General features: G+C 39.6%; 1 protein-coding gene and 1 long non-coding RNA gene across 3 annotated transcripts in view; one reads left to right on the top strand and one right to left on the bottom strand.

Moving 5' to 3' along the window:
- Positions 1–6,636, top strand: part of LOC148374170 (uncharacterized) — a 9,404-nt gene extending 2,768 nt beyond the window's left edge. Inside the window, exons 2-3 of the long non-coding RNA XR_015850214.1 lie at positions 4,826–4,998; positions 5,996–6,636. This is a non-coding gene — a long non-coding RNA (uncharacterized LOC148374170). The remainder of the gene's footprint in view (positions 1–4,825; positions 4,999–5,995) is intronic.
- On the bottom strand, positions 6,419–25,933 carry wipi2 (WD repeat domain, phosphoinositide interacting 2). Of its 2 annotated transcripts, none has more exons than XM_088333286.1 (12): positions 25,673–25,933; positions 25,068–25,150; positions 24,624–24,793; positions 24,410–24,506; positions 19,509–19,606; positions 17,054–17,146; positions 16,863–16,933; positions 16,671–16,778; positions 11,125–11,289; positions 10,779–10,886; positions 10,060–10,157; positions 6,419–7,680 (listed from the first exon to the last, which is right to left on the bottom strand). In XM_088333286.1, the coding sequence occupies exons 1-12, from the start codon at positions 25,744–25,746 to the stop codon at positions 7,568–7,570; spliced, it is 1,278 nt and encodes a 425-aa protein (XP_088189412.1). In that variant the 5' UTR covers positions 25,747–25,933; the 3' UTR covers positions 6,419–7,567. The 2 variants fall into 2 exon arrangements, with proteins under 2 accessions (XP_088189412.1, XP_088189405.1); XM_088333279.1 differs by having other exon boundaries at positions 16,665–16,778.
- Between the last annotated feature and the right edge of the window lie 40 nt (positions 25,934–25,973).

Raw genomic sequence — 25,973 nt, forward strand, 5'->3', positions numbered from 1 at the left:
TTGTCATCTTATTTTCATTTTCTGTCTTCCTGTTGCGCTGTTTCCAGATGTCTGCTTTCATATTCAAGAATTTAACAATCATATTTAGGCCATTACTTGTTGCCAGGGTCAGATTACTCCCCGGAGGCTTCAAAATCTGCTCTGCAGGCTCTGAGGTTTGAAATAAGTGACTTGGTTTAGCTCATTGGATTCTGAATTGGAGAGCCAGCACCTGCTAGAAGGTGTAAAAAAACGTAAGCGGTTTCACAAATTATTATTGGCCAGGAGGCAGTAACGGAGGTATAACAGAAATGTGGAGTAAAATATCCCTGTGTCAACTGCTTCTGTCGAACGGACTTTTTCAGCCCTGAATTGAAAATAAGCCTTTGCCAAAAATATGACAGGAGAGGCTCGACTTTCATCATTAACTTCGAGAAAAAAAAAAAGATTGATTTTGTGAACAGATAAAAATGATTTTTTTTTTGTGTGAGTAAAATGTGGCTGTACTTTTTAATAATTTTGCAATATTATGTGGCTACTTTTTTAATGTATTTTATATGTCTCACAGATGTACCAATAGTAAATGTGTTATAACCATAAAATAGCAATTGAAGGTTGGATTGATTCAGCCCACTGAAGGCTTAGGTGTGAAATGCATGGGCCGCCACTGATTAAGAACATTTAAAACCCAATGTCATAAGATCTCAAAAAGGTCTTTCAGCATTGACTTTGAAAATGGGTTAAGCAGGCAAGTAGTCATTACTAATCAACTGTGTAAGATTATAAAGGGGCAGGTCACTAAAATGGGAAAAACAAAAAAATGCGACAGGACTGGAAATCCATTACGAATGGAGTGCATTACACTCTTAACAGTGCGGTTGTGATTGGACTGTTGACTGCTATGCAAAATCTGAATCTGTGTCAGTCGGGGGGAAACCCATTAATGCAGATTGGGAGATAAATATATTCATGCACATTATTTTGCAAGTAAATGGTTCCTCTGTTAAAAGTCAAAAACAAAGGACTTATTATGACCCCCACAACATGCCAGAATGTCATTATACGCTGCTTGTTGAAGAAAAGGGAGGTTGCAATTGTTGTCGGTCTATAATGATCATGTAATGAATTGTTAAAGGAGAAGCTAAAATATTTGAGGGCGTTTCGTGGCTTCGGCAGACAGAAGGCAGCTGTATGTGCAGCATACTGAGGACACAAACATCTAATGGCCTTCCTGACACATTAGCACAAATTCTCACATATATCTGCTTGTTGCATCTCATCCAAGAGAACTTCAATTGTCAGAAGATGTAAGAACCTTGCGAAAATCTGTCTCTGTCCAGTTCAGCAGAGTGTCTGGTGTCGGCAAGACGGAAACCACCAAGGACAGTATTTAAACAACATGTTTTGTTGGTTGTGACAGGAAGTGTCCACGGGTCGTCTCCATCGCTCCTTCACACCACACTGGTTCTCTCCTGCCCGTTTGGATTCCAAGTTCTATTACGGGAATAGTTTGACAAGAAGCAGGCCACACCAGTGTCGTTCAAGTAGTGTGCAATATGTTATCCGATTTTCACCATTTATAATTGACAAGTATTTGTCTAAAGAGTGCTTTTGTCAAGCACCTGTGCTGTGTTCTAGTGGTCAGACAACTCACTGTCATATTCTTTCATGACAGTATATTATAGCATATCGCTTTTTTTCATAAGTATTCTGAGGTGTACGGGTGAGGTAAAACAATTAGTAATTGATCCTTTTAAGAGACAACAATCGGGCTTAAAGGGACACTAGGTAATATTTGACCACTAGTTTTCGCTTTGTTGTGTAGTGCAAACAAAAACGAGTGCTACAAAAACAATGCAGACAAAAGTAAGGTGTTCAAGAGGTGGTAAGGTAGGTGGATTAGAGATTTTGTTGAATGGTGTAAAGTTAAAGGAGGGAGATGGTTTTAAGTATTTGGGTTCGTATGGGGAAGGAAGTCCCGGTTTAAAGAAGGATGCAAAGAAGCGGGTGGGTGAAAGGTGCATTGGCAATGGGTGTGCTGAATGGATTGTTCAAATAGAGAGAACTGCAAATAGATGCAAAGCGAGGATTGTATGAAGGTATGGCTGTACCAACAGTGATGTATGGCTCAGAGGCATAGGGATTGAGAGTCAATGAGAATAACAGGTTAAATGTCTTTGAAATTAGATGTCGGCGTAGTATGTGTTGAGTGACATGGCTGGATAGGTCAAGGGATGAGAAAGTAAGGAGAAGGAGTGGTGTGGTAAAAGAGGTTGATGAAAATGTTCTGAAATTGTTAGGATATATGTATGGAAAGAATGGATGAAGGATGTTTGACAAAAAGACTATGTAGTACAGAAGTGGTGGAAAATAGAATGAGAGGACGGCCCAAATATGGTTGGATGGATGGGGTGAAACATGCTCTGGATGTGAGGTCACTTAATTTATTGGATCCAAGTGTGTCGGCATAGGATAAATGTGAATGACGAAGAATAGTTAAGAATAACTGACGCATATTACGCGGAGGGGGTAAACCAGTGTACGTTGTCGGGCCTCTCTGCTGATGAAAGGTTGCATGGCACAGCAACTCACCCCTTGTTGTGCTGTGGGCTTGATGTTTGGTGTAAGGTTGGGAACAGCAAAGGGGAATGAAAAAATGGTATATGTGAGTGTGTTCTTCACTCTATCCGCCTCACACTTGGGGGACATGGCTACAGTATATTGATAGCTAAATAGATAAAGAACAAGGAAGTTAAGAAACTACAAAGATTTAAAGTGGGCAAACCACACAATTTGTCGTCTCATTTTTTGCTAAGCCTTTTACAAGGTTTTAGTTTTAGAAGTACATATCTAATCTCATGAACAATTTTTCACAACGCAGCTATCAATGAATAAAGACAGTTCTATTCAGTTAAATAATATCATATACGCTATCTGCTAAACTAAGTAGAAGAAAGGAAGAGCAGAGTTACAAATCTGATTCCAAGTCTTTAATGTTGAAATCAAGCTTGCAGCCTATTGCTATGTTTGTTTACCATGTGCTTTTATACTGATGGTTCCTGCTGTCTGAAACACAGGCCTTAATTAAGATTGCTACGAAAAGACAGGAGGTTAAAAAATACAAAATATTTGCAAACCAATTTTTTCGCCACTAGGTGTCTTGGAGAATTAATTTGTGGGGGTATAACAATTGCTAATTGAAAAATACATTTGAAAAATGCTGCCACTAATACATTTCTCAATGTTTTAAATAGCTGCAAATAACACTGTTGTCATTATAGATTAGATTCTAAAAATAAAAAATGTTACTCTCCTCTTCTGCTCATCGTCATGATCACATTTATCAACATAGATGATCCTCAACTCGGAGAATGCGTTTGATTGTGGTTTAGCATAGGAGTGGATTTACTGTTGTTTGTTATAATGCAGTGTAGGTTACCCTTTAATGTATACTGTATATCATTTTCAAAGCAGCGCCTGCATCCTTCAATTATCCTGTAACCGGCCCTCAAAGATACTTGTGGACATCCCATTTTCAGCACCTTTAGGAAATCAACCATAAAACTGAACTCTTTGTTAACTTTTTAGCGACCTTAATCGTCAACACCAACAGATATCAGGATACTGGTAAACAGTGTTAGGATTAACACCGTTATGTAACGTCGTCATTCTTTCAGTAACAAGGTAATCTAAAAAATGACTTTTTCCACATTTAAAACGCCGTTATTGTTACTGAAGGCACCCCTGATGCTGTTCTCCTCAGAGTTATCTTTTTGGATCATGTCACAATTCAAAATATTGATTACCATATAGTTAGATACCGAACACGAACACAAATGTAGTATTTACTAAGCGCCGAAAGAAAAGGGAATAAGGGCTGAGTTTTGACAGCGCCTGACTCGTGTTGTTCGCGAACGAAACGTCTCTATGAGCCGGCTTTTAGAAGTGAACGAAAGGAGCCGGCTCCCCACCACTCAACAGCCCTCTTTTCTCTTGTGATTGCTCATTATGCATTTTTAGGGGATTCTATGTTGTTGACTTTAAATTTGTTGAGCATAAAAAAGGTTGACATTTTTTGTATTTCATCTTTTTTGTAGATTAATAAATATTTGGGTTATATTTCCTGTGTATTTTGGGATAATGCGTTTATAAAAAATATGAAGCATTATTTTGTTCTTATTTTAGCTCTCTTTTTCCTTTGGTATAGTCTTTTTCTTTTGTTTTATTTTTCCATGTTTGTCTCTTTTTCTTTATTTTTCCTGCTTTTTAAGTAATTCCGTGCATAACGTAACATGATGGTTGATATAAGGATTAAAGCAACAGAACAACCTGAAAAGAAGGCTCTTTTTTGTGAGTCATGCCAAAAAAAGAACCCGGTTCTCTAAAAATAGCCGGAATTCCCATCTCTTCAAATAAATTCTGGTCAAAGACGTCACCGCGGTGTTTTGTTTTTGCTCAGCAAAATTGAATTTTTTTGACATACAACATATTTTTAAAGTAAATGAAATAGTTACTTACCGGTGACTTGTTACTTTTACTAAATAGCAATTCAGTTACTAACTCATTTACTCTTTGGAAAAAGTAGTAACTATAACTAATTACCGTTTTTTTGAGTAACATGCCCAACACTGCAGGTGAAATACTTCTTTGGAGCGTTGATGAATTTATTTATTTTGTAGTTAGTGGATGTTATTTGACTTTTTCCTGGCCGCAGCACAGCTTGCATTGAGCTGCTGGAGAAAATAGGACTCACTCTTTCATTCCCTCCTTCTCCCTCACTAACGGCCTCTTGTTCCTCAGCTCATTTGTTTGCTTTTCCATCTTCCCATCTCTGTTCTGTCACAAGCCCCGGGGGATTTTCTGCATCCCGGAGGAGAGAGGTGTGTTCCCAAAAGTGACTGATGTGACCTTCAAAAACAGTTCTCCATGACAACCACTTGGTCAAGTCCTCTGATTTCATCAAGCTCAAATGGGGAAAGGAATGAGCGCAGGACCACTCTGAATTGATGACCGTTGCAGGTGAGTCATGCAAGAGTTTATTCCTACACCGCACACTATTTTAGGAGCGAGACCAAGGTAATCATTTGAAGATTAAAAATATACAAATGAGGGCTCGCCATGTTTACATGTGACTAAATACTCTTCTTTAAAGAGACAGTGTGTGTTATTTGACTACTAGATGTTGCTGTATTATGTAGTGCAACTGAAAATGAGTGCTTAAAAGAACAAGGAAGAATAAAAAATCTGGAGACTCAAAGTGACCAAATCGCATCGTTTTAATTAGGTTTTTCTTTTGCAAGATTTTTGGGGTAACTGTACCAACAAAATGGCAGAAAAATTATGTCTGCTCCCTCTAGGTGAGGTTCATGTTATGCAAAATGAATGCAAAATTTTCAACCTATGTGTATGAGTAGCACTTTTACATGATAGCTCATATATTTGTGCTAGGTTTCTAAATACCGGGTAGTTGTATTTAACAAGTGAAGTTATTTTGGAACTAGGAGGTGCTAAAATAGCACTGTCTCTTTAATTACTTGATTTCAGTTTGATTTTGAAAATAGTTTTATTGCTGTATTTGATTAACAATACATACACGACCCTGGTGGGGTAAGCTGGCTCTGGATTAGGAGGGAGACGTTTAGCTGGGGAACAGGAAAAGATGGGCAGTGACTGGCAATCACCGTCGGCTGGCCAACATGAGGGCGTTGTGGTTCAGGGTCGAAACGCCCACCACCTGATGACATCTCCTGGTTGAAAGCTACAGTCACTTTTTGAGTGACTATTAAGAGGATCACTAATTTGTATGTTATAACTTGGACAGTTTCTGAGCCGTTTTTTTCATTTGATTTGTCTTTTGTTCATACCTACATGTGATTCCAGACTTTTACTTTGAAAAACCATTTTTTGGTATGAATCTAGTAATAGTGGGTTGTTATGAGTGACCTTAGGAGAAAATAAAAATGTAGGTCTTGGTGTAAGAGCCGTTGCTAGCTTGTGCTGTGTGTGTTACCCACAGATGAACCCAAACATCCCTGGTTGGTCAGAGAAAAACGAAGAATTTCCCAAGCATATGGCGGTGGAGCTCAATCATTGCCCTACTGGTTGTGGTCTTAAAAAAACACCTATCTACAGCAGTTATTAAAACAGAAGATCCTTTTTTCAAACGGGCTCCAAAATTTCCAGGTATTAATACTAAATATATTTAACAGTATATTCAGTACATTAGTGTCAACAGTTGTTACTGTGTTCACATCTCAATTACCGTTCGATAGTTCAGCCAGCAACTAACCATGGACGGCAAATTTTTGGGTGTATTGAGGCATTATTCACGTTTTAAGACACACAGATCATCACCCAGTTACAGATAAGGTTTGAAATGCTGTATATAACTTTAATTGCTGGCCCAAAAATTGTGCATGAAAGATGTCATTGAACAACATCACACATCAAAATGGACTTTATTGTGGTTTCAAATGAAATTTCACATTTTATACAAAAATTAATAGAAAAATCCTGGCATGCCCAATCTGTCTCTGGTTGTTCTTTCCTGACTGGTTTCAGTCTTCCAAAGAAAAACTGAAACAAACATTCTAAACCTGTTGAAATAATGTAATAAAGAAACAGGTTGTTTATTAGTCAAGTAGAACAATTTACAGTATGAACCTGCCATGGCAAGAAATGTTTAGATGGAATTGCTGTTTTCTAAGTTCTCCATATGAAATGGCCACAATCCATGAAATGTCTTCAGTGTATGGACACGCTACCATGGCAACGTCATGCAGGTTCACACAACACCGAGTCAAAAATAAGTGTAGCTTTGTAAAAAAGCCTGTAATACCAATTTCAGAATTTTTAAAATGAATGGAGGGTAGTGAGGATGGGCGTTTCCAACGAGCCTCCGGGTAGCAAGACTGTTGGCAGACGTGAATAGGAGTGAATGCAAGCTAATCACGCCACATGCACAAACAAAATTCTTCTTGTATAAAGCATCCAAAGTCGCACGTGAGCATACATCTTATAATATGCATTCCTACCCCGACGAGGCGAGTTTTCTCTACAGAAAATGTCAGAAAAGGGAGTACAGTAAACACCTTCAGTTAAGATCAGACAAATGAAAAAATATTTTATTAAGCCAATGCAGATTATCTAAAAGAGAAAACATGATAGGAGGGCAAAGAGGCACTTGCACAATCGTTTTTGTTTTTACACAGCTCTAAATTCTGCGGGTTTCTTCAGCAGATCACAGCTACATTTCAATATTGATCAACAGTCCAACACACGCGCTCGCGCTCTTATTCACATTGGGATTCATTTGAGCGGTTGGCACATGTACATGCAAAGCACTCAGTTTGGTTGCATGGATTAAACTGAGAGGAAAAGCAGCACAAGGAAGGAGGAAAACCAAATTTGGAGGTGAATGTGAAGAGAGAACAACAGATAAACGACAGGCTCCGGAGCACTGAGTGTATTTTAAAAAACAACAGAAAAAAACACCTTCCATCTCCGATCCTGCCCTGCCCCCCCGTGTGACTTGTCGATAGCAGCGCCAGAGGAGCCCTCTGATTGGTGGACGTGGTCGTCAAATTGGTCAGTCAGTTTCCAGGATGAGGGGCGGCTGCTCATTCTCATCTTCCAGCCGCAAGCTGTTGAGGTCTTCTTCAAGTCCCGCCCCTCCTACGGCACCCTGCTCGTCACAGTAACCTGGGATGGCCAAAAGCGAGAGGGAGTGAAAAGGTCATCTAATGGATACGTACTCGTTGAAATATACGAAGTTCCTTTTCTACCGTGAATGTGAAGCCATGTGCTGTTGTACACGCACAGACAAGGAAACAAATTTTACATAAAATTGCTGTTCCAACAGAGCAGTTTCCAATTATTTATATCTGTTTATAGCAGAGGCCGGCAAACACCGGGCCGCAGACCGGTACTGGGACGTGGATAGTTTGCTACCGGGCCGCAAAGAAACCTTTGATGTTTTACTGACACTGTTGCGTTTCAGACTGCACCTTAACTGGGGATTTGAGGTGGTACGTCTCAATTAAAATCACTGGGGTTTGCACGCACGGGCAGGCGCAGTTACCTGCCAGGCAGTGCAACAGTCACGTCAGAAGATTCCTGCCCGTCGAAAGTAAGGTAAATCAAAATAATGACATTGCGCTTAAAGCAGATGCACGCGACAAGTGTTGAGCGCTGGCGACAGAAATATCACAATCAGTGGTCCCGATGTCTCACTGTATCCAGCGACACAGCTAGTGACGTCCCAATGGAAGCAGACACTCGGCAACATGTATCTCGTTACGTTGTTCCGATCCGTGCCTCATTCAGTGGAAAAATAATGTGACCACCGAAGCAAAGCTTTGTGACGTCACACGCATGTCGGCAGATGACCATCGACCTGTCGCTCAAGTGGGGAGGGATCGAGTCAGTCAATTTGTTTTGGTAAAACTCACAGTGCTTCTTAAAAGGCTTGTGAGAAGAGCTTTTGCGCGCTTTACCTCATATTAAGAATAACGGAGCGTGCGGTGAAGTTAGATCAGATTACACATTAGATTGATTTGCAATTGATCAAAGAATATGCATTAATTGACACACTATAAACCAACTTATATAATACGCGTGCGCACGCACGCACACACACACACACACATTTATTAAGGACTGATACAAGTTCAAGTTTTTGTATCTATCAGTTTTTGTGTCTGTCTCTTAATGTGTATGTCAGTGTGTAAGTATTTGTTCATTCGTCTACCCGTTCTTAAATTCTTTAAAGCATGGGTGTCAAACAGGCGGCCCGTGGGCCAAATCAGGCCTGCTAAGGGATTGAATCCGGCCCGCGAGACAACGCTCAGAGAAGCGCAAGAGAAAAACAAGCTGCAGGTTGAAATATGTCCACTTGATGTTGCCAAAGCCAGGTGCCTCTCACAAACGCTGTACTTGTATTTCTTCCCTTCTCACTCTCTCTCTCTTTCGGTCTCCCTTTTTCTCTTTCCTTGTTAGTCTTTGTCTTTTTCTCTCTGTGTCTTTTTACCTTCTTTTGCTCTCTCTTCCTTTCCTCTTCTCTCTTTATACCCTTCTATCTTTCTCTTTTCTACCCTTTTCTCGTTCTCTTTTCTTCCCTTCTCTTTCTCTTTCTATTTATCTTTGAATTTCTTTCTCTCTCTCTCTTTCTTTACCCCTCTCTCACTATTTCTCTTATCGCTTTTGTTTCCCGCGTACTCTTTCTCTCTTACTCTTTTCTCTCTCTCGCTCTTTCTCTATGTGTCCTACGCTCTCTACTTTTATCTCCCTATCTTTCTCTATTTCTTTTTTTTCTTTCTCTCTCATCTACTAGTCCTGCCCCCGAGAAAACGTTTGTTCCATCGTGTGGCCCCCCGAGTTAAAATTAGTTTGACACCCCTGCTTTAAAGGAACTGTTCGGAATTTTTGACCAATAGATGTCACTGTATTGTGTCGTGCTAGCAAAACGAGTACAAAGATTTTAGACTCAAAAGAGATCTAACTGCAGTATTTTTTGTCCAGCTTTTTTCAAAGAAAAAAGCAGATACAAAAGTGTGTTTTTTTTTTATAATTGTGAATTTCCCTTCGTGGATGAATAAAGTATCTATCTATCTATCTAATTAATGAAAGTTTGTTCTTTACTATAAAAAATAAAAATAAAAAATAAAAAGGGCCCTGCACCCCGGCAACCCATAAAATGAATGGGATTTTGGTGTGATGGTACATAAATATGGATTTACCCGTATTAATTTTAATATTGTTTTAGCATAAGTGATATAATTTTTTTATTTTTATTATTGACATTATTGTTTCAGAGAAAGTACAAACATCTTTAATGCCGCCCTCAGTCCGGGCTGTAATAATGTTGTCTGACAATGAACTAACTTGGGTATGGAGAAGGTTGCTGACCATTGGTATATGTAACGGCTACATTGGAAAATGTGGACGTTCCTCAAAGTATAAGTCAGTTTGTGTGCAAGAATCTTTAAAATTGGAACTTCAATGTTTTGGATTACTTGGACATGTTTTCAAGGAAAATCGAAATGTTCTTAACTGATGAACACAACTTAATTCTGTATGTACCTTTTGAGACAGCTGCACTGTAAGTTTGTGCCACAAGTGGGCGATCATGGGATCCCTGCTCCAGGATTTCATTCAGCGACTCTGCACTGCCGTCTAACCTGAGATCAACAACAAATGTTCTTTTTCACAAAAGGTGCATTGAACAATTGCTTTCTAGTTATTCTTTTAATAGTATTTCAAATGGAAATTTCTCTCTGCTTCTATTTCATATCTGTCATGTTAGGGGTTTAAATTGACAAACTTCCACCAATGTTCTGCATTGATCAAAATTGTCAACACCATATAAAAACAAAACAGTAAGACAATATATTTATTATTAAAAACAAATAATTGATTAAAATATTCCACAACTATAAAACCATAACCTCAATAGTCAACATATATTTTAAGAATACACTTGAAAACAAGTTTTGTTTTTTTCTAAATCGGGATAAAATGAAGATCATGATTTCTTTTGAAATTTTTTTTGATGCATTTGCCCAACCCAGGAGCAAAGCCATAACAATTACCACAGTGCCTAAAAACACATAGCTAAGAAATGTGGCAATTTATTTAATCTTATTTTAGTTAACATCTTCTATTGTAACCAGTGAAGCTTTCTTCGACAACAATACACACGTGACAATGAAAATAAATAGTGTTATGTGCACCAAATAAACTTGAGGATTACAAAGGAAAAACACAAAAAAAACAAAGCATGTTCATTACTTCTAAGTTACCTGTGCTGTTTCATTAGTGTGCATTCCCCTCCTTCCTGTGGATCCAAGTTGTAAAGATACAAGTATCCATCGGCTGCAGCCACCAACAACCTGGGAATCTTCTGAATCCTTTACAAAAAAAGACAACAGAAAAAAAAAGAGTTGGTATATGGTGATAAGTTAACTTGTTTTTTTACATCATGTGTCGAGTAGAGGTGCCCGAGTAGCTTGAATTGGGAGATTCAATTGTTAGCCCTAACAGGTTTTGAGTAATTAAAAAAGCCACATTCAGATAATTCAAAGGATGTAATGGAACATCTTGAAAGAGGAAAACTTTGTAGATAATTAAAAAAAGAGGCAACCTTACATGGCTAAAGCGCAGATGTTCTTATGGCCGCAGAAGGGCAGCCGCACTGTGGCAAACGCCCGACCCTGTGTAAACATTTCTGTGACCTGGGAAGGCAGGTAAGTGGTTGACGCCATCAGAACCTTGCCAAGGTATCCTCCCCATGTTGTGGGCTCTTCTGCGGGCCTATGAACACACAATAAAATAAACAGTGCTAAGTTCATAGTTGGACAAACCATCTACTGCAGAGGTGGGCAAACATGCCCCCTGAGGGGAACATGGCTTGCATGATTTCGCAGTTTCTCTGCTTAACACAGTTGATTTCAATCACCAGGACCGTTAACAAGCTCCTGCATGCTTGCAATCAAACTGAAAATGTGTATTACCCAAGTCAAAGGAGAAAAACCTCTAAAAAAACAGGGTTCGTACACCTTTTCATGGCCAAATTCAAGCAATTTTTCAAGCACTTTCAATGCCAATTTTGAAATGTTTCCAGTACCTTCAAAGGAAGGAATCCAGCGCAGATCAAAATAACTCCTTTTTGTTAACATTGACTAAATACTGTTGCTAGCTTGCTACTAGCAAATACTTTTTGCTATGATCTGATATTTTTGTTTCAATGAGATGCTATCTCAGTAGCCTAGATGGTAGTGTGCCTGCTTTGAGACTGGGAGGTCGCTGGTTCGCGCCTCGACCGAGACATACCTAATTGGTATAATGGCGGCGCCCTCTGGCTGCGGCTGCATCGACTCGCTACAACGGGTCAGGTGTATCGACATTTCGTTCTGTGTACATTGTTACAAAGAATGACAATACAAAGGAAATTATTATTATTATTATTAACTGACATGAATTCTGCCATTCTACCGCAATGCACGCACTGGTTGGCTATGTCACATTTGTTTACAGACACGGAAAGGTCTCTAGAAGTGTACTGTATGTATAAAAAGCAGATAAATTAGTCAAATCTGGACTCATTTGAATGATAGTGATGGCTCTGAAGCAAAATGCATTTGATCTTCCAATCTAAGGGGCCGGTCACACAGCCGTTTGCGGCTGAATCACGCCTAAAATTTTGCGTTTTTTTTTTGCCCGTGGTTGCCCGCGATGGAAAATGCACAAAATTGGCCAACCCGCTGTTCATCGGTGGTATGCCCGCAAAACAGACGCTGGCGACTGTTCCGCTTCCTCATCGCGTCATTTCTGCGTCATTTTCTCGTGTGGACCACGGGTATAAAAGCTCCCGAGCCGGTGTTGTGCCCAAATCCGACTCCTATGCAAAATCCCCCCAACCCCTCCCACCCTCGCGTGAACGCGCATTCTGCTGCGATCGCTTTTGTTGTAAGCGTGCATTGACGTTGGTGACTTTTTCATCCGCGTTAACAAACGCATTTTGTAGAATACGATCGCACTTTATTGTTTAAATAAACACGTTATATAGACTAGGATCTCCCAATTGTTATAATTAGCTCGCTTTATAGTTTTAATAAGCGTTTTATATAGAATACGATCGCTTTTGTTGGAAGCGCAGGAGAATGCGCGTTCACGCGAGGGGGGGAGGATTTACCGTTCGATTACGTTCACAACAAAAACAAAGACGGAATGGTTTAAGTTATTACATTCCCAACAAATGCAAGACGAAGTGGTTTTGGTTATATGTTCGCCATTACATTCCCTAAAAGTGAGATAAAACGAGGTAAAAGTGGGGATGCGAATCTCGACAGGGATGCATTTCTCGGATAACACCGGGCTGTAGAAATCATAACCGCTCAAGACACAGTCCAGTGAAGATCAAGATTTCAAGCTATGGCATCATTTTTATTTTATTATCTTGAAAAGAAATGTCAAGAAATAAAAATGGATTAAGACGAGGTCACTATGCTGACGGGGATCCATGTTCACCCCCTTGACGTCTCGAGCACAACTGACGTGTGCTCGGCAAATCGCGCTGTATATCCGCGGAGAAAGGCGTTTGACTGTCACACGCGTAACACGCTAATTTCACGTAATAACACCGCGATACAGGCGCAGAACATGCTATTACCATGCTCCACCCACGATTACCCGCTGAAATTTCCCGTCCTACCCATGTGTAACCACGCCCTGGCCGCGGCCAGAGCACGTCGTTCCGCGTCATTTCCGCGTCATTACCTCGTGTTGACCACGTGTGCGGCACGCGGTTTAACACGTGCTCAAACTTTTGAGCAGCTCAAAAGTTTTGCGCGCGGCCAACCACGTGTGAATTTCTGGCCGTGGTTCAGCCTTGATAGCCTCGTGAAAGGCTGTGTACCCGCGCTCTGAAGAAATGAGCAGCGCAAAACTTTTTCGCGCTGCCACCCGCGCACGAATTTCCGACTGCGTGTTAAGCACTGCTGTATCTCGTCTGCATTGCGATCTCAAAGCGTCCAATAGCGTCAGCCTCACAGGCAGAAATTTCTGGCCGTGATTCAGCCGCAAATGTCTGTGTGACCGGCCCCTTAGAGAGTGGCGATCTTTTTCATTTTGTTTTACTTATTTTAATCAATATTTCTTTGTTTTTCAGAGGAGCTGTAATACAATTGTAAATAGTTGATTTCATTATTTTAACTGAAGAGTTCATATTTTTCATTTATATTTTATTTTTTTGCATTTTCATGGATTCTGTGTTGTTTGCCTTTATATCTTTTCAGAGTTTAAAAAGCTAAAAAGGTTTGTATTATTTATTTTAAGTAGATCTGTAAATATTTTAATTTATATTCCATGTGTTTTTATGGGATCCCATCTTTAGCTCTGAATAAATCAAAATAAAGCATAAATGATTTGACTGTAGCTACAAAAATACACCAAACACAAAATCCTTTACACAGAAAAAGAGCTTTTAAAATGTCACAAAAGTAAAGGACAACATTGTCGCCATGGAGTTTGTTTTTCAACCAAAATTATAAAAGCAAGGGATCCGTTACCAGTTAAAAAAGCTATGAGTACTTTTGTAATTCATGACCTACTTTAATTGTTGTTGCAATGAAAAGTAAATATTTTTACTTTATATTTTGTTATGTTGTGTGTTTCTCAGAGATTCTTTGTTGCTTGACTTTAAAGTTGCTTAGTGGAAACGAATTGAAAGTTTGAACCAAGTAAGCTCAAAGTTCACTGTGGATATTATATAGACAAATAATACATCTTTTTAAATGAATTACTAAAAAAATGGTGCATAATGTTTTAAATATTAGTGATACTATATCACCCAAAAAAAAAAAATATATATATATATATAAAATAATCTGAGGAGCTGTTTGGGAACTGAAAGAGCAGGCTCTTCTCAATGAGCCACTTCACGAAAAAGAGCCAGCACGTATCCTCTTGGGTGCGACCAGTCGGGGCCAGGGACGCTTTACATGACAACTTGATAATGAGGAGACATCATCGACTTCATTTTTACGTTTTTCGTCATTAAATGTTTGGTCTATCAAGTCAGACTGCTAGGAAACATGGCGATGGCAACCATTTCCAGCATTTTCAAGCACTTCACCCAGAATTTAAGCATTTCCCTGACCTTGATAACACAATACAATTAAATCTCTTCCCTATATTTCAAGCTCCTGCACAAACACTAAAAAACATGCAGGAGATGCGGCCTTCAAGGATCGGGTTATCCACCTCTGATCTTCTGTATTAATTTAAAAATCTCGGGCTGATTTCGACAGAGTCAACTAGACACTGTATGGATGGGATTCATTCAATCACATTCTTTGAAGGAAGACCGCAATGGTCCCAAAAATTTAAAGACAAACCGAAAACAACAAGGCCCCATATATTCAAAATTACAAAAAAGATCGGCCTCACTCAATGGTGCTATTTTGTGTTTTGTAAAGGTTTGTTATTATTACTATTACATGGGGCTGGCATGCAGAATACTACGCTATGAAATTTACAATGGGAGCAAAGTTAGTTTTTTTTATACTTAATTATTAAAAATGTATGCATTCTTAAATAAAACATAGTAGTAATTTAACTTAAACATCCACAAATCCATCAAAGTTAACTATTTCTAAGGTCCAATTGACCAGCCGAACAAGTTCTCCATCAAACATGCTATGGTTCTCAGTATTTTTGGATCCTGCTAATATCCAGACACGTAGTCACGTTTGAATTTTTTTTTACACCAATGTTTGGCAGCTAGGATCTATTCTTTAAACCTACTTTTTGATCCTTCTTTGATCATAATGTTAGCACAGCACAGAATCTCATGCACACCGCTATTAACAAACAGAAGATTGTCCACTCAGATAGAATATTTTATGTCGCCGCTAACTTCAATCAGGATTACCTAAAGACTATATTCCCTAAATTCACCTGATACCTGGAATGTGCAATCAGGTGAAATAAAAAAAGGAAAATGTATTCAGAAACAACATCAAAAATGTTGCCTCCCACTATTCGGAGGAAAAAGAAACCAATCACGAAAAAAACCCAAGAAAAATTCAAGCAAGGCCTGAGGGCTGCTGACAACAGCTTTCAACAAACTTGCTGGGGTGCTTGAAAATCATGGCCTAAAGGTTGCACCAACACTGTTCATTCTTACATAAAAGAAATATATGGACACTGTCACAGCAAAAAAAAATAGAACAGAGGCTGTGGGTGCCCTGTAACAGAGCCAGGAGGAAATACTAGCATACAGCATCAAAGTGTTGTATGCGGGGAGCATGGATGTGGACAGAAATCGTGTTGTAAAAATGTTCACTATATTGTTATTTATTCAAAAACCTACATCATTTCTATTCATACTTGTATATTCTTGAAGGCATATTTTTTATTACCTTGTTGCTATTTGTATTGTGCCTTATTTATTGCACGTTTGTGCGTGGAGAAGAGGAATAGCTCTAATATGTCTGTACGTTGTGCAGAGATAAAATAAACACTGGAGGTGCTTTGCTACAAGCAGAGAATGCGGGAGCAACTACTGATGTGAATGGTAAGGTTCTCACTGCTGGAGTGTTGGGGTGTTCCTATGGCCCCATTCTGAATCCTCAGCAGGTGAACTGTACACCTCTCCCGAGTGGGGCAGAAAGAGCTGAGTAAACTTTTGCCTGTGTTGTGCATAAAGCATTTTTAACAATAAAGTTAAAGTTTATGCATAACAATAAAACAATTCTACATTTTATTTACGCAACTTACAGAATGCAGATTTTGATGGTTTACAATGTCTGTTTACATCAGTTAGCTTTTATACCATTTTTGTGTATTACAAAGTACATCTAAATAATTGTTTGGGATTAAAAATAATGAATTGTTGTCCAAACAGTTTGCAGTGTGTGTGTGTGTGTGTTTGTGTGTTTACCATACAGCAAACAAAAGTTCTTTATATACTTGTTGGGATGCTCGGTTAAAAATTGCAACAGTACATACAACTGAAAAGAAAAACCCCAGATAAAGTAAGGGTTTGATTTAATGCCATATAGCCCAGGCTTAGCAAGAAGATGTTGTCACCTTGAGCGATCCCTGCAAGGTTAGGAGGGTTAAGTGAATTTTGCAATCTGAACCAAAGTGTAACCAAACCACAGCAATCTTATTTGAATACTTACACATACTTTTCCTTTTGTGTTTCTAGTTTGAAGATGTGAACCGTCTCTGTATTGCTAGAGGCTGATAGGTACAATCCTTCCATGCTAAATGCCAAGGAGCAGATGCTCACACACCTACAAGAAGGAACACACAAGCGGATAAAAAAATAGCATTTTTGTGTTATGTGAAACTTTTGAAATGGCGAGCACATCTCTAACCTCTTGACTCCTCGTCGAAACTCAAAGAGTTTTTGTCCTTCTGGGATAGAGAAGACACGGATGACTGTGCCCTGGGCCGAGGAAGTGAAAGACAAAAGCATGCAGAGGAAGATAACAGTTAAAGGCGATGCAAGGCGACGTTAATTACTCGAGCGGGCAGGAAGAGAGAGGGCGTTTTTATGCACTCCTACTTTTTCTGAAGCTGTGGCCAGTTTGGATCCGCTGGCATCAAAGGCAAGAGCAGCTAATGGGCTGTCGTGAGCTGGAATCATGTTTGCGGCTCGCTGGAAAACACATGTGTATGCAAACATGTGTAAGGGAGTATAAAGATGTTAACTGAGGTGAGGTCAGCAACGAAACGTATTTGAAATCAATGCCAAATACAATGCTTCTTCCTACATACCTTTAATCAAAGTCTTATGAAGTGTTTCTAAAACCACATTTTCACAAATACATTTTCACAAAAAAATGTTGCACTTTTCGTGATTTTCCATTTAAATGACTATCTTTGGTGGCAAATACTTTTACATGGCAGTAGATCTTGCCACACATTCCCTGGGATAGGTGGACACATGTGTGACTGCTGTTCCGTGCCAAAGGCCCTTCTGACCCCTACGAAGCATTCACACCTTTATTGCAGTAGTGCCACTCACAATGCCACTGGAGGGAAGGTGTGTGTGAATTGTCTTGACCAAAGACATACAGCGCCTGACTGAAGGGAAAGCTGGAATTCAACCAGCGCTCTTCCAGTTATTGGTCAATCTGCTCAATCAACTACATTTGTGATATGATTGTCCTGCTAAAATCCCGAACCACCACTTTAATCTCGTGTATGTTTCTGGAAAAAGCGATAAAACCATGTTGTCTAACAACTTCAGTTTCTTTTCAACCTCTAAAGCAGGGGTCGGCAACCTATGGCACAGGTGCAACAGTGGCACGCGAGGGGTTAACCAGTGGCACGGGAGGGCACGGCCAAATAATAATGTTTTTATTTTTAAAGCGCATTTACCTGAAATTTAGACATCTTCAGTTATGTTATGTAAAGGATTTACGTTAGGCTTTACGTGGGTTTTTCAGTGTGAGTTTGCCCGGCGCCTCGCAGAAAAAGAGAGAGAGAGAGAGAGAAAGAGAGAGAAAGAGAGAGAAAGAAAGAGAAAAAGAGAGAGAAAGAGAGAGAAAGAGAAAGAAAGAGAAAGAGAGAGAAAGAGAGAGGGAAAGAGAGAAAGAGAGAGAGAAAGAGAGAGAGAGAAAGAGAGAGAGAAAGAGAGAAAGAGAGAGAGAAAGAGAGAGAGAAAGAAAGAGAGCGAGAGAAAGAGAGAGAGAAGAGAGAGAAAGAGAGAAAGAAAGAGAGAAAGAGAAAGAGAGAGAGAGACCAGGCCAACGAAACACACGCACGCGAAAAATGAACGAATCATGACGGCTCCTCGAGCGAAAAGATCGCGCTCTCTCCAGCCAGCGTGGACAGATGACTGGGGCTTTGTGCAAAAAATAACCGAGCGTTTTGTGCCTTATACCCCGAGCGCGTTGTACCTCGCGCATCAAGTGTTAAACGTCATAACGAGACGAAACATGAACATCAATTCAAGGTGGAGACATTAAAACGCGCTGTGTCCAGTTACGGCAAACAAACAGACCCTAAAAACCTTTGTCTCTGCTAAAAACACCACCACTGAAGCTATCTAACGAATTGCTCAATGAATAGCAGAGCACAGATAACCATTTACTGATGGCGAATATTTTAAAGAAGCGTGTGTGTGTGTGTTTGTGTGTGTGTGTGTGTGCATGCGTGTGTGCATGCGCGCGTGCCTTCTGCATTGCTGCTGTTATTTCAAGTTTTGATATTTTCTGCAACAACATATCATTGATGAATGGTATAGTAACTGACCATATTACTAGTTTTTTGATTGTAGTTTATAGTTGATGAAGAATGGTTGATTCTGGTTAATTCTTGTGGTAAAAAGTTGAAGTCAGAATGGCTACAGGCCTTTCCACATGTTGTTCACATTCATATTTTAGTTCATTGATGAAGAAGAATAGTGGAAGATAAATGGGTCAGTTATACAAGTGTGCCGCTGGAATTTTATCTTTCCAAAAATGTATTCAGTATTTTTGCACTCTTCAGACGAGAAACTGTAATAGTCATCCATATCAGTAGGTGGCAGTAGATTTTTATATACTTTTTATGTACTAATTATCTGCTATTCAGGTAGCACAATACATTTAATAACGTAATTTGTTTAACAAAGCGGTTTAAGATTGTACTGTAAAAAATAAAAACATAAAGCACATCACAAGTATTATTTTCTTCTTTTTATATACTAATTATCTGCTTATGAGGCAATACAGTGAAATATTTGACATAACTTCATTTTCAAAACATTTTCAACGGACGGTGTGCCACGGAACTTTTTTATAAATAAAAGAGTACCTTGGTTCAAAAAAAGTTGAAAAACACTGAGTTATACGATTAAAATGTCTATCCATGTTGTATATTTGGACTGGTGTAAAATGACAGCTCTCTTCGATGTTAAAAAAATGTTGTGAGAGTCATTAATCTTGGTGTGGCACACTGATTTACAAAGAAATATAAAAGTGGCACGCCGCCCTGCTCTTAAGTAAAGACTAAAGAGACTTGTGTTCACTTACCAGGTTAACAGTGTCAAACACTTGAACTTCTCCTATCATGGCGCTGCCAGGATATGCCAGGTAACAATTGTCGTTGTTAATGGACAAGGCGCACAACCCTGGGGAAAAGTACACAAACACGCAAAATATTATTGCTAATAATCAACAAAAATGTAATGTAAGGGATCTGAAAATAGCATCATTTGAAACTCAAGTTTAAATAACCGTTACAGGAGTAGATTCAACTTCAGTAAATGCTTCGCTGCAGTGTGACAAGTTTTTTTTTTTTGTGTAAGCCAATAATCTGAAACACTTCAGGTAACTAATACTTGAAAATAATGTTTCTGGAGTTAAAAGGAAGTTGATGAAATGGTTAAGGTCCATAACAACACACATGATTCTTAATACAAAATAGAATAGAATAGAATATACCTTTATTATCATTGTTACAAAATGGGCTGAACATATTGTGACAACGAAATTAGACGTGGCACTCCAGTTTCACATTTTACAGTGAGGATAAAACAAAAACAAAAAAGATAAAGGATAATTTACACAATAATTACACAAGAAAGTGTGGGCATGTAGGGTATTTACATAAAGTTTTGGGATCGTATTAGTGCAATATGCGGTAGTGCAAAATAGGCAACATTGTGCAAAGTAAGCATAGGCATGAATACAATTTTACATCTGTATGAGGTAGTGTGTTTGCAAGAGTTTCAGTTTTTTTGTGCAGTGTGTGTTAAGGGTGGTGATGGCTCTGGGGAAGAAACTATCTCTGAGTCTGTTTGTTTTTGTTTTGTGTGACCTGTAGCGTCTGCCGGAAGGCAGCAGGTCAAAGAGGTGGTGGCCGGGGTGAGAAAAGTCCTTGACGATGTTTTCTGCTCTGTTGAGGTAGCAAGAGCAGGCAATGTCCTCCAGACTGGGTAGAGAGCAACCAACGATTCTCTGGGCTGTGTTGATGACCCTATGAAGTGTTTTCCTGTCTGCTGCCATCCACCCAGCATGCCACAACGTAATGCAGTATATGTCAGAATGCTCTCCACTGTGGCTGTGTAGAAGGACACCAGCGGCTGCTGTTTCAGATGATTTTTCCTAAGCACTCTCAGGAAATGGAGTCGCTGCTGGGCCTTCCCTACCACCGCTCTGGTGTTTGCAGACCAGGAGAGGTCATCGGAGATGTGCACACCCAGGAATTTGAAAGAGTGGACTCTCTCTACACAGTCTCTGTTTATAATGAGTGGTACTGGGTTCCTGCCTTTCCTCCTGAAGTCCATTATGAGTTATTTTGTTTTCGTGGTGTTCAGTATGAGCTGTTTTTTTGAACATTATGTTGTCAGTGACTCCACCTCATCCCTGTACGCCGCCTTGTCACCTTCAGAGATGAGACTGACCATGGTAGTATCGTCGGCGTACTTAACAATTGTGTTTGTGAGGTTGGGTCGGTGAGCATTCGGAGGTGTAGAGGGTGAAAAGCAGGGGGCTCAGTACACATCCATGGGGGGAAACCAGTGCTCAGTGTTAAGAGTGGGAGAGAGGAAGTCCATTATCCAGTGGCAGATGGAGGAAGAGAGTCCTAGGTGAGAGAGTTTCTCCACCCGGATCTCCAGGATAATGGTATTGAAGGCTGAGCAGAAGTCCAGAAAGAGCATTCTGGAAACTAGTGTTATTGGAGAATTAAACCTTTCTTTCTGTGTAGATATAATCATAAACTACAGCTACCGATTACTTTACAACTTAACATGTAGCAGACTGATTTCATGCATGCCATGATTCTGATCCCTTTAATAAACTGCTAAAAGGAAAACTTAGATCTTCTTTTTCATAAATAACCTCTTCAAACATCAAAGTAAGATTTGGTGCACTGTCATCAGTCTATTGTTAATAGTTTCTGTTCCTGCAAGGCCAGAATGTCAAGAATATATCTTCATGAAGTGCAAAGAAAGAGGTATTGTGCTATCTGGGGTCTTGTTATTAAACACAATCAATTTTTTCACATGCATTTATCTCATCTCATTCTCATTAGCTACTCCGCTTATCCTCAGTAGGGTCGCGGGGGTGCTGGAGCCCATCCCAGCAATCATCGGGCAGTGGGAAGGGGACACCCTGAACTGGTTGCCAGCCAATCACAGGGCACACAGGGACAGACAACTCGCTCGCTCATTTACACCTAGGGACAATTTGGACTGGCCAATCCACCTGAAATGCATGTCTTTGGAATGTGGGAGGAAACCGGAGTGCCCGGAGGAAACCCACGCAAGCACGGGGAGAACATACAAACGCTGCACAGGAAGTCCGGTAGCTGGATTTGAACCCACACAGGAGGTTCCCAAGACCTTAGAACTGTGCCGCACACACGCTAACCACTGCGCCGCCGTGCTTTAATATTTTTAAATATACAATAATGCTAAGTTAATGAAAATAACGTTGCTACATCACAAACCCATGGTGCTTGCATCCTTTATTTGTCCTCTCACTCACTTTTAATTGTCTTATTGGTTAATACGCAAGTTTTTGTCTCTGTCCGCTGCACTAATATATTCGCTGAGCAGAGATGGGGAGGGGCAGCGGCACAGCACAAGTAAGGGAAAGAACAGGTTAAAGAGAGGAACAAGTCTGAAAGAAAGAAAGGAAGTAAAAAATGAGTCAAAGCAGGAAAATGATCCCGATTTGGACTCATTTTAATTACATTAATGGCTCCAAAGCTGAGTACTTTGTCTATCACTAAAAGAAAATCCTGAATCAGACAGACAAAGCTTAAGTGTTCCTAAATTCCAATATTCAGGAGAAACAAATGATATTTTTTGTTTAATTTATAGCTTTGAGTGTTTTAGAAATTTTCTGTGTTGTTTTGGTCTACGTTGGTTCCATTTTGAATTGTAAATATCGTATTTTCACTGCTGTAAGGTGCAGCTAAAAGCCTTAATTTTTTTCAAAAGCTGACCATGCGCCTTATAATACAATGCGCCTTATATATGGATCAATATTGAGTCGCAAGGTCTCGCAACTAAGGCAAGCAGCTGCAGACTCGATTTTCCCCTGTAGGCGAAGAAGTGTGCGGTGTATGCTGGGATATATATACCGGCGTTTCGTTTCCTAACCAATGTGTCAATCATCATTTGAATCAGTCACTATTGGCTAAAGTTATTCGGGGGTAAAGGAGGCGAGTCCTTTTGGAATTTACAGGCTCGCATAGGCTAAAGCGGGGCAAACCAAAGCCTGCAATTGGCCAAAAAAGATTGATCTGAATCACACGTTAGGTTGCACTACGACAAGGAGAAAACATTTTTTACAAGTCTGTATTTGTAAACAGGAATTATGGGGCTAAACAGACAGCTAGCAACAAGCTATCGATGCAGATACTTCTCTGCGTTTTTCTTTTCTTTTATTTGTTGGCATTATTGGGTGTTTTGCAGTGTGTAAATGTTTTACACGGTTGGGATGTAAGGAGACCATGGTTGCATACAATCAATGTGATGGATGCAAGACGTTTTTGGTGAGCTACCCAGCTTTTGATTTTCCCAGTATCTTGTTTCAGACTGATCTTTATGTTTCTGCGATTAGTCTATGTTTAAATTCAATTCAATTCAAAGTGTTTCTTGACATATGGACGGTAAAGAACCACGTTTCCCTGCACAATGAAATTCTTACTTTGCTGTCCATACAGTTGCCAGCGAAAAAGAAAACAGAAACTAAGAAATGGTTGGCATTTCTTGAATCCCAAGAGTTTAACCTTCCCAATGATATGTGGAGTGACGCATTTGAGTGATTGGTGACATCGCACAAACACTGTGTCCGTACGTGTCTGAGACACGTATTTGCTTCTTTGTGAGCCGTCGGAATGTTAAAGGGGTTAATAAGTTTGACTGAACTACCTGACTGTTTTGTTGACGTTCCCACTGTTGCGCCTTAAAGTCCCGTGCGCCTTATGTATGGAAAATGTATGACAAAAAAACTATTTTGGAGGGTGCGCCTTATAACCCGGTGCGCCTTATAGTCGTGAAAATACATAGTTAAAAGTTATTTTGTTAAACATTTTTGTAGAACAAAAAAGTTATTATTTGTAATTTGTATTTTGCTGTTTTGAGGAATTCTGTGTTGCTCGACTTTAAGGCTGCTGGGTATAAATTTCAAAGATTAAATTGGTTGAACGTTTATTGTGGAGTAAAAAATTAAGACGAATATAATATAATAGAATAATACATTTTCATTAATTAACTTAATGCAGAATATTAATTTATTATTGTCAATATATTGGTTAAAGCAACAAAAAAAATCTGAAGAGCTGTTTGGGAGGATAAATTGGCGGCTCTCTGTAGTTAGCCCAGATCAAAGAGCCATCTGATTCTCTAAAACAAGCCTTAATTCCCAATACTAATAAGTTGCGTGTTATAATACCATACCGGTCAACTTACTAAATATTCCCCATATTTTATACGTTGTTGATAATTTCATCTTGCCCATTTCGGCTGTATTGAGGATCATCTAGGTCACTTGAAGCAGATAACTTCATCTAGATTAATATTGCCACGGTACAATAGCAAATGTTGTCTTTGATCAAGAATGTATTTTTCAAGCGTATAGTGTACACAGACTATTTTTCATTCTACAAAGCCTGTCTTGCTGTGAGTAAATAGGGCACCTATTTTTTGCATTAAACTCCTACCATGCTTTGTGGGTGATACTTTTCGGATGTGTCAATGTTTTTTTCTAAGAGGGTATTTATGATTCAATAGTAATAGTAAGTGCACACATTCATCATTAGGGGAGGGGGGGCTTTCCCACAAACCCCTCTAGACTGTCCATCTGAGTCCCACAAAATTCTATGGAAAACACTGAAGTGTACCTCAATCACAATGAACATGGGAGTCAATGTGGTCAATATGAGTGGAAAGCTATAATGTTATGACTTTAAGGCTAACCTGAAGGATTGGCTGGAGTCTCTCGGATTGTATGCAGCACTTTCATGTCTCGAATATTGTGTATGTAAAGTGACTCTTCCAGACACACAATCAGCCTCTGTAGAAAAAAAACCCATACACAATTAAAACGATCTTACAGTATAGGTTATTGCACTCTATAAGTAACGAAAGACTCTGAAACGAAGTGAACAAGACGGGGTGCTTATCTTAATACCTGTCTGTTGAGTTTCACAGCAAGGATTGTGTTGGAGTAAGAGTAGTTACAGATCTCAGTTCCCTTCTTGAAGTGACAGACTTTGAGCTTCCTGGGGGCCTTCAAGCTGACAATGGCCACCAGGCTGCTAGAGAACAGGCGCTCCACAATACACACATCCTCTGTGTCCACTAAAAGAAAAAAACACACACACACGTTAAGCTTTCATGTGTCATTTAGGCCGTTGGTTAGGGTACATGTGATTTATCTGTATGAGTATGAGGAAGCCACATGATAGGAAGTGATAGTTAATGAGATTAAGATGTACATTTCATCGAAATATAGTAACTGTACCACAGACACACACTTATATATATATATATCAACAGTCTTATATATATTTCAAAAGTCTGATTAAAAAAAACAAAGTTAACACATTGAAATAGACACATAGAGGATACTCACTACATTCATATATCTGTTCCAATTTTTCTACAGAAGACAGAGAAAAGAATTTGTATCCAGATTTTGTGCCAACTGCAAGGGACCTTTGAAATAAGAATACAGATACAAGTCATTAACACACAAAAGATTATACACAATTGGATCGTATTCTAAATAACGTCCTGAGGTCTAAGTCCTGAATTTCATAATAGTACTCAAACTTTGAAAGAAAGGTTGCCCAAATAGTTGACACAAGAAAGAACGACAATAAATCTGAGAATAAAAATTAGCTTCATTGAAGACGAGGTCCATCTGAGGTGAGTAAGCGTCTCAGAGCCTACATGTCGTTAGCTTTCAAGCTAGCGGCTAATCACCGATAATATAAGGCAAATACAGTATTAGAATTGGATAAATATCAATTGTCAAATATCGGGTTTGCTGCTGTGAATAAACACAACCAGGCCGCTTCTTGTCTCAGATTGTCAGGTCGCCATTAAAAAGAAAAGCCTCAAAAATGTAACCTAACTCTGGTTAGCCAGCAAGGCCCAGCATACCACCAAACATTCCCCGTAGCCTGTCTGTGCTCTACGCCGCCCTGCCCTCCATTGGGCCCGGCTTTGGCTTACGTGTTGTCCTGGTTAAAGTTGGCAAAGAGGAGCTGGCTTCCGCCCGCATCCCCGCTTATGCTGGCCAAGTTCATGAGCCCGACACCATCGACGAAAATATCCCCGAGGAAAGTGATGGAGCTGGCTTGATATATGAAGTGTTAGAGGCCAAGCGTCTGGTTGAGTATCAGGGAAACATTTCGATGGTCAGCCTAGCATCGATGCTAACAGGATTGTTGTTGTTTGTCATGGAGGAGAGAGGGGAGGGGTTGTCTGCTGTTGCTTCACTCATCTGCGCATGCACCAAGTCTGAAGCGTGGGG

This window comes from Urocampus carinirostris, chromosome 1, assembly GCF_059441175.1.
Source record: "Urocampus carinirostris isolate Australia breed hairy pipefish chromosome 1, RoL_Ucar_1.0, whole genome shotgun sequence".
Taxonomy (NCBI): Eukaryota; Metazoa; Chordata; class Actinopteri; order Syngnathiformes; family Syngnathidae; genus Urocampus; species Urocampus carinirostris.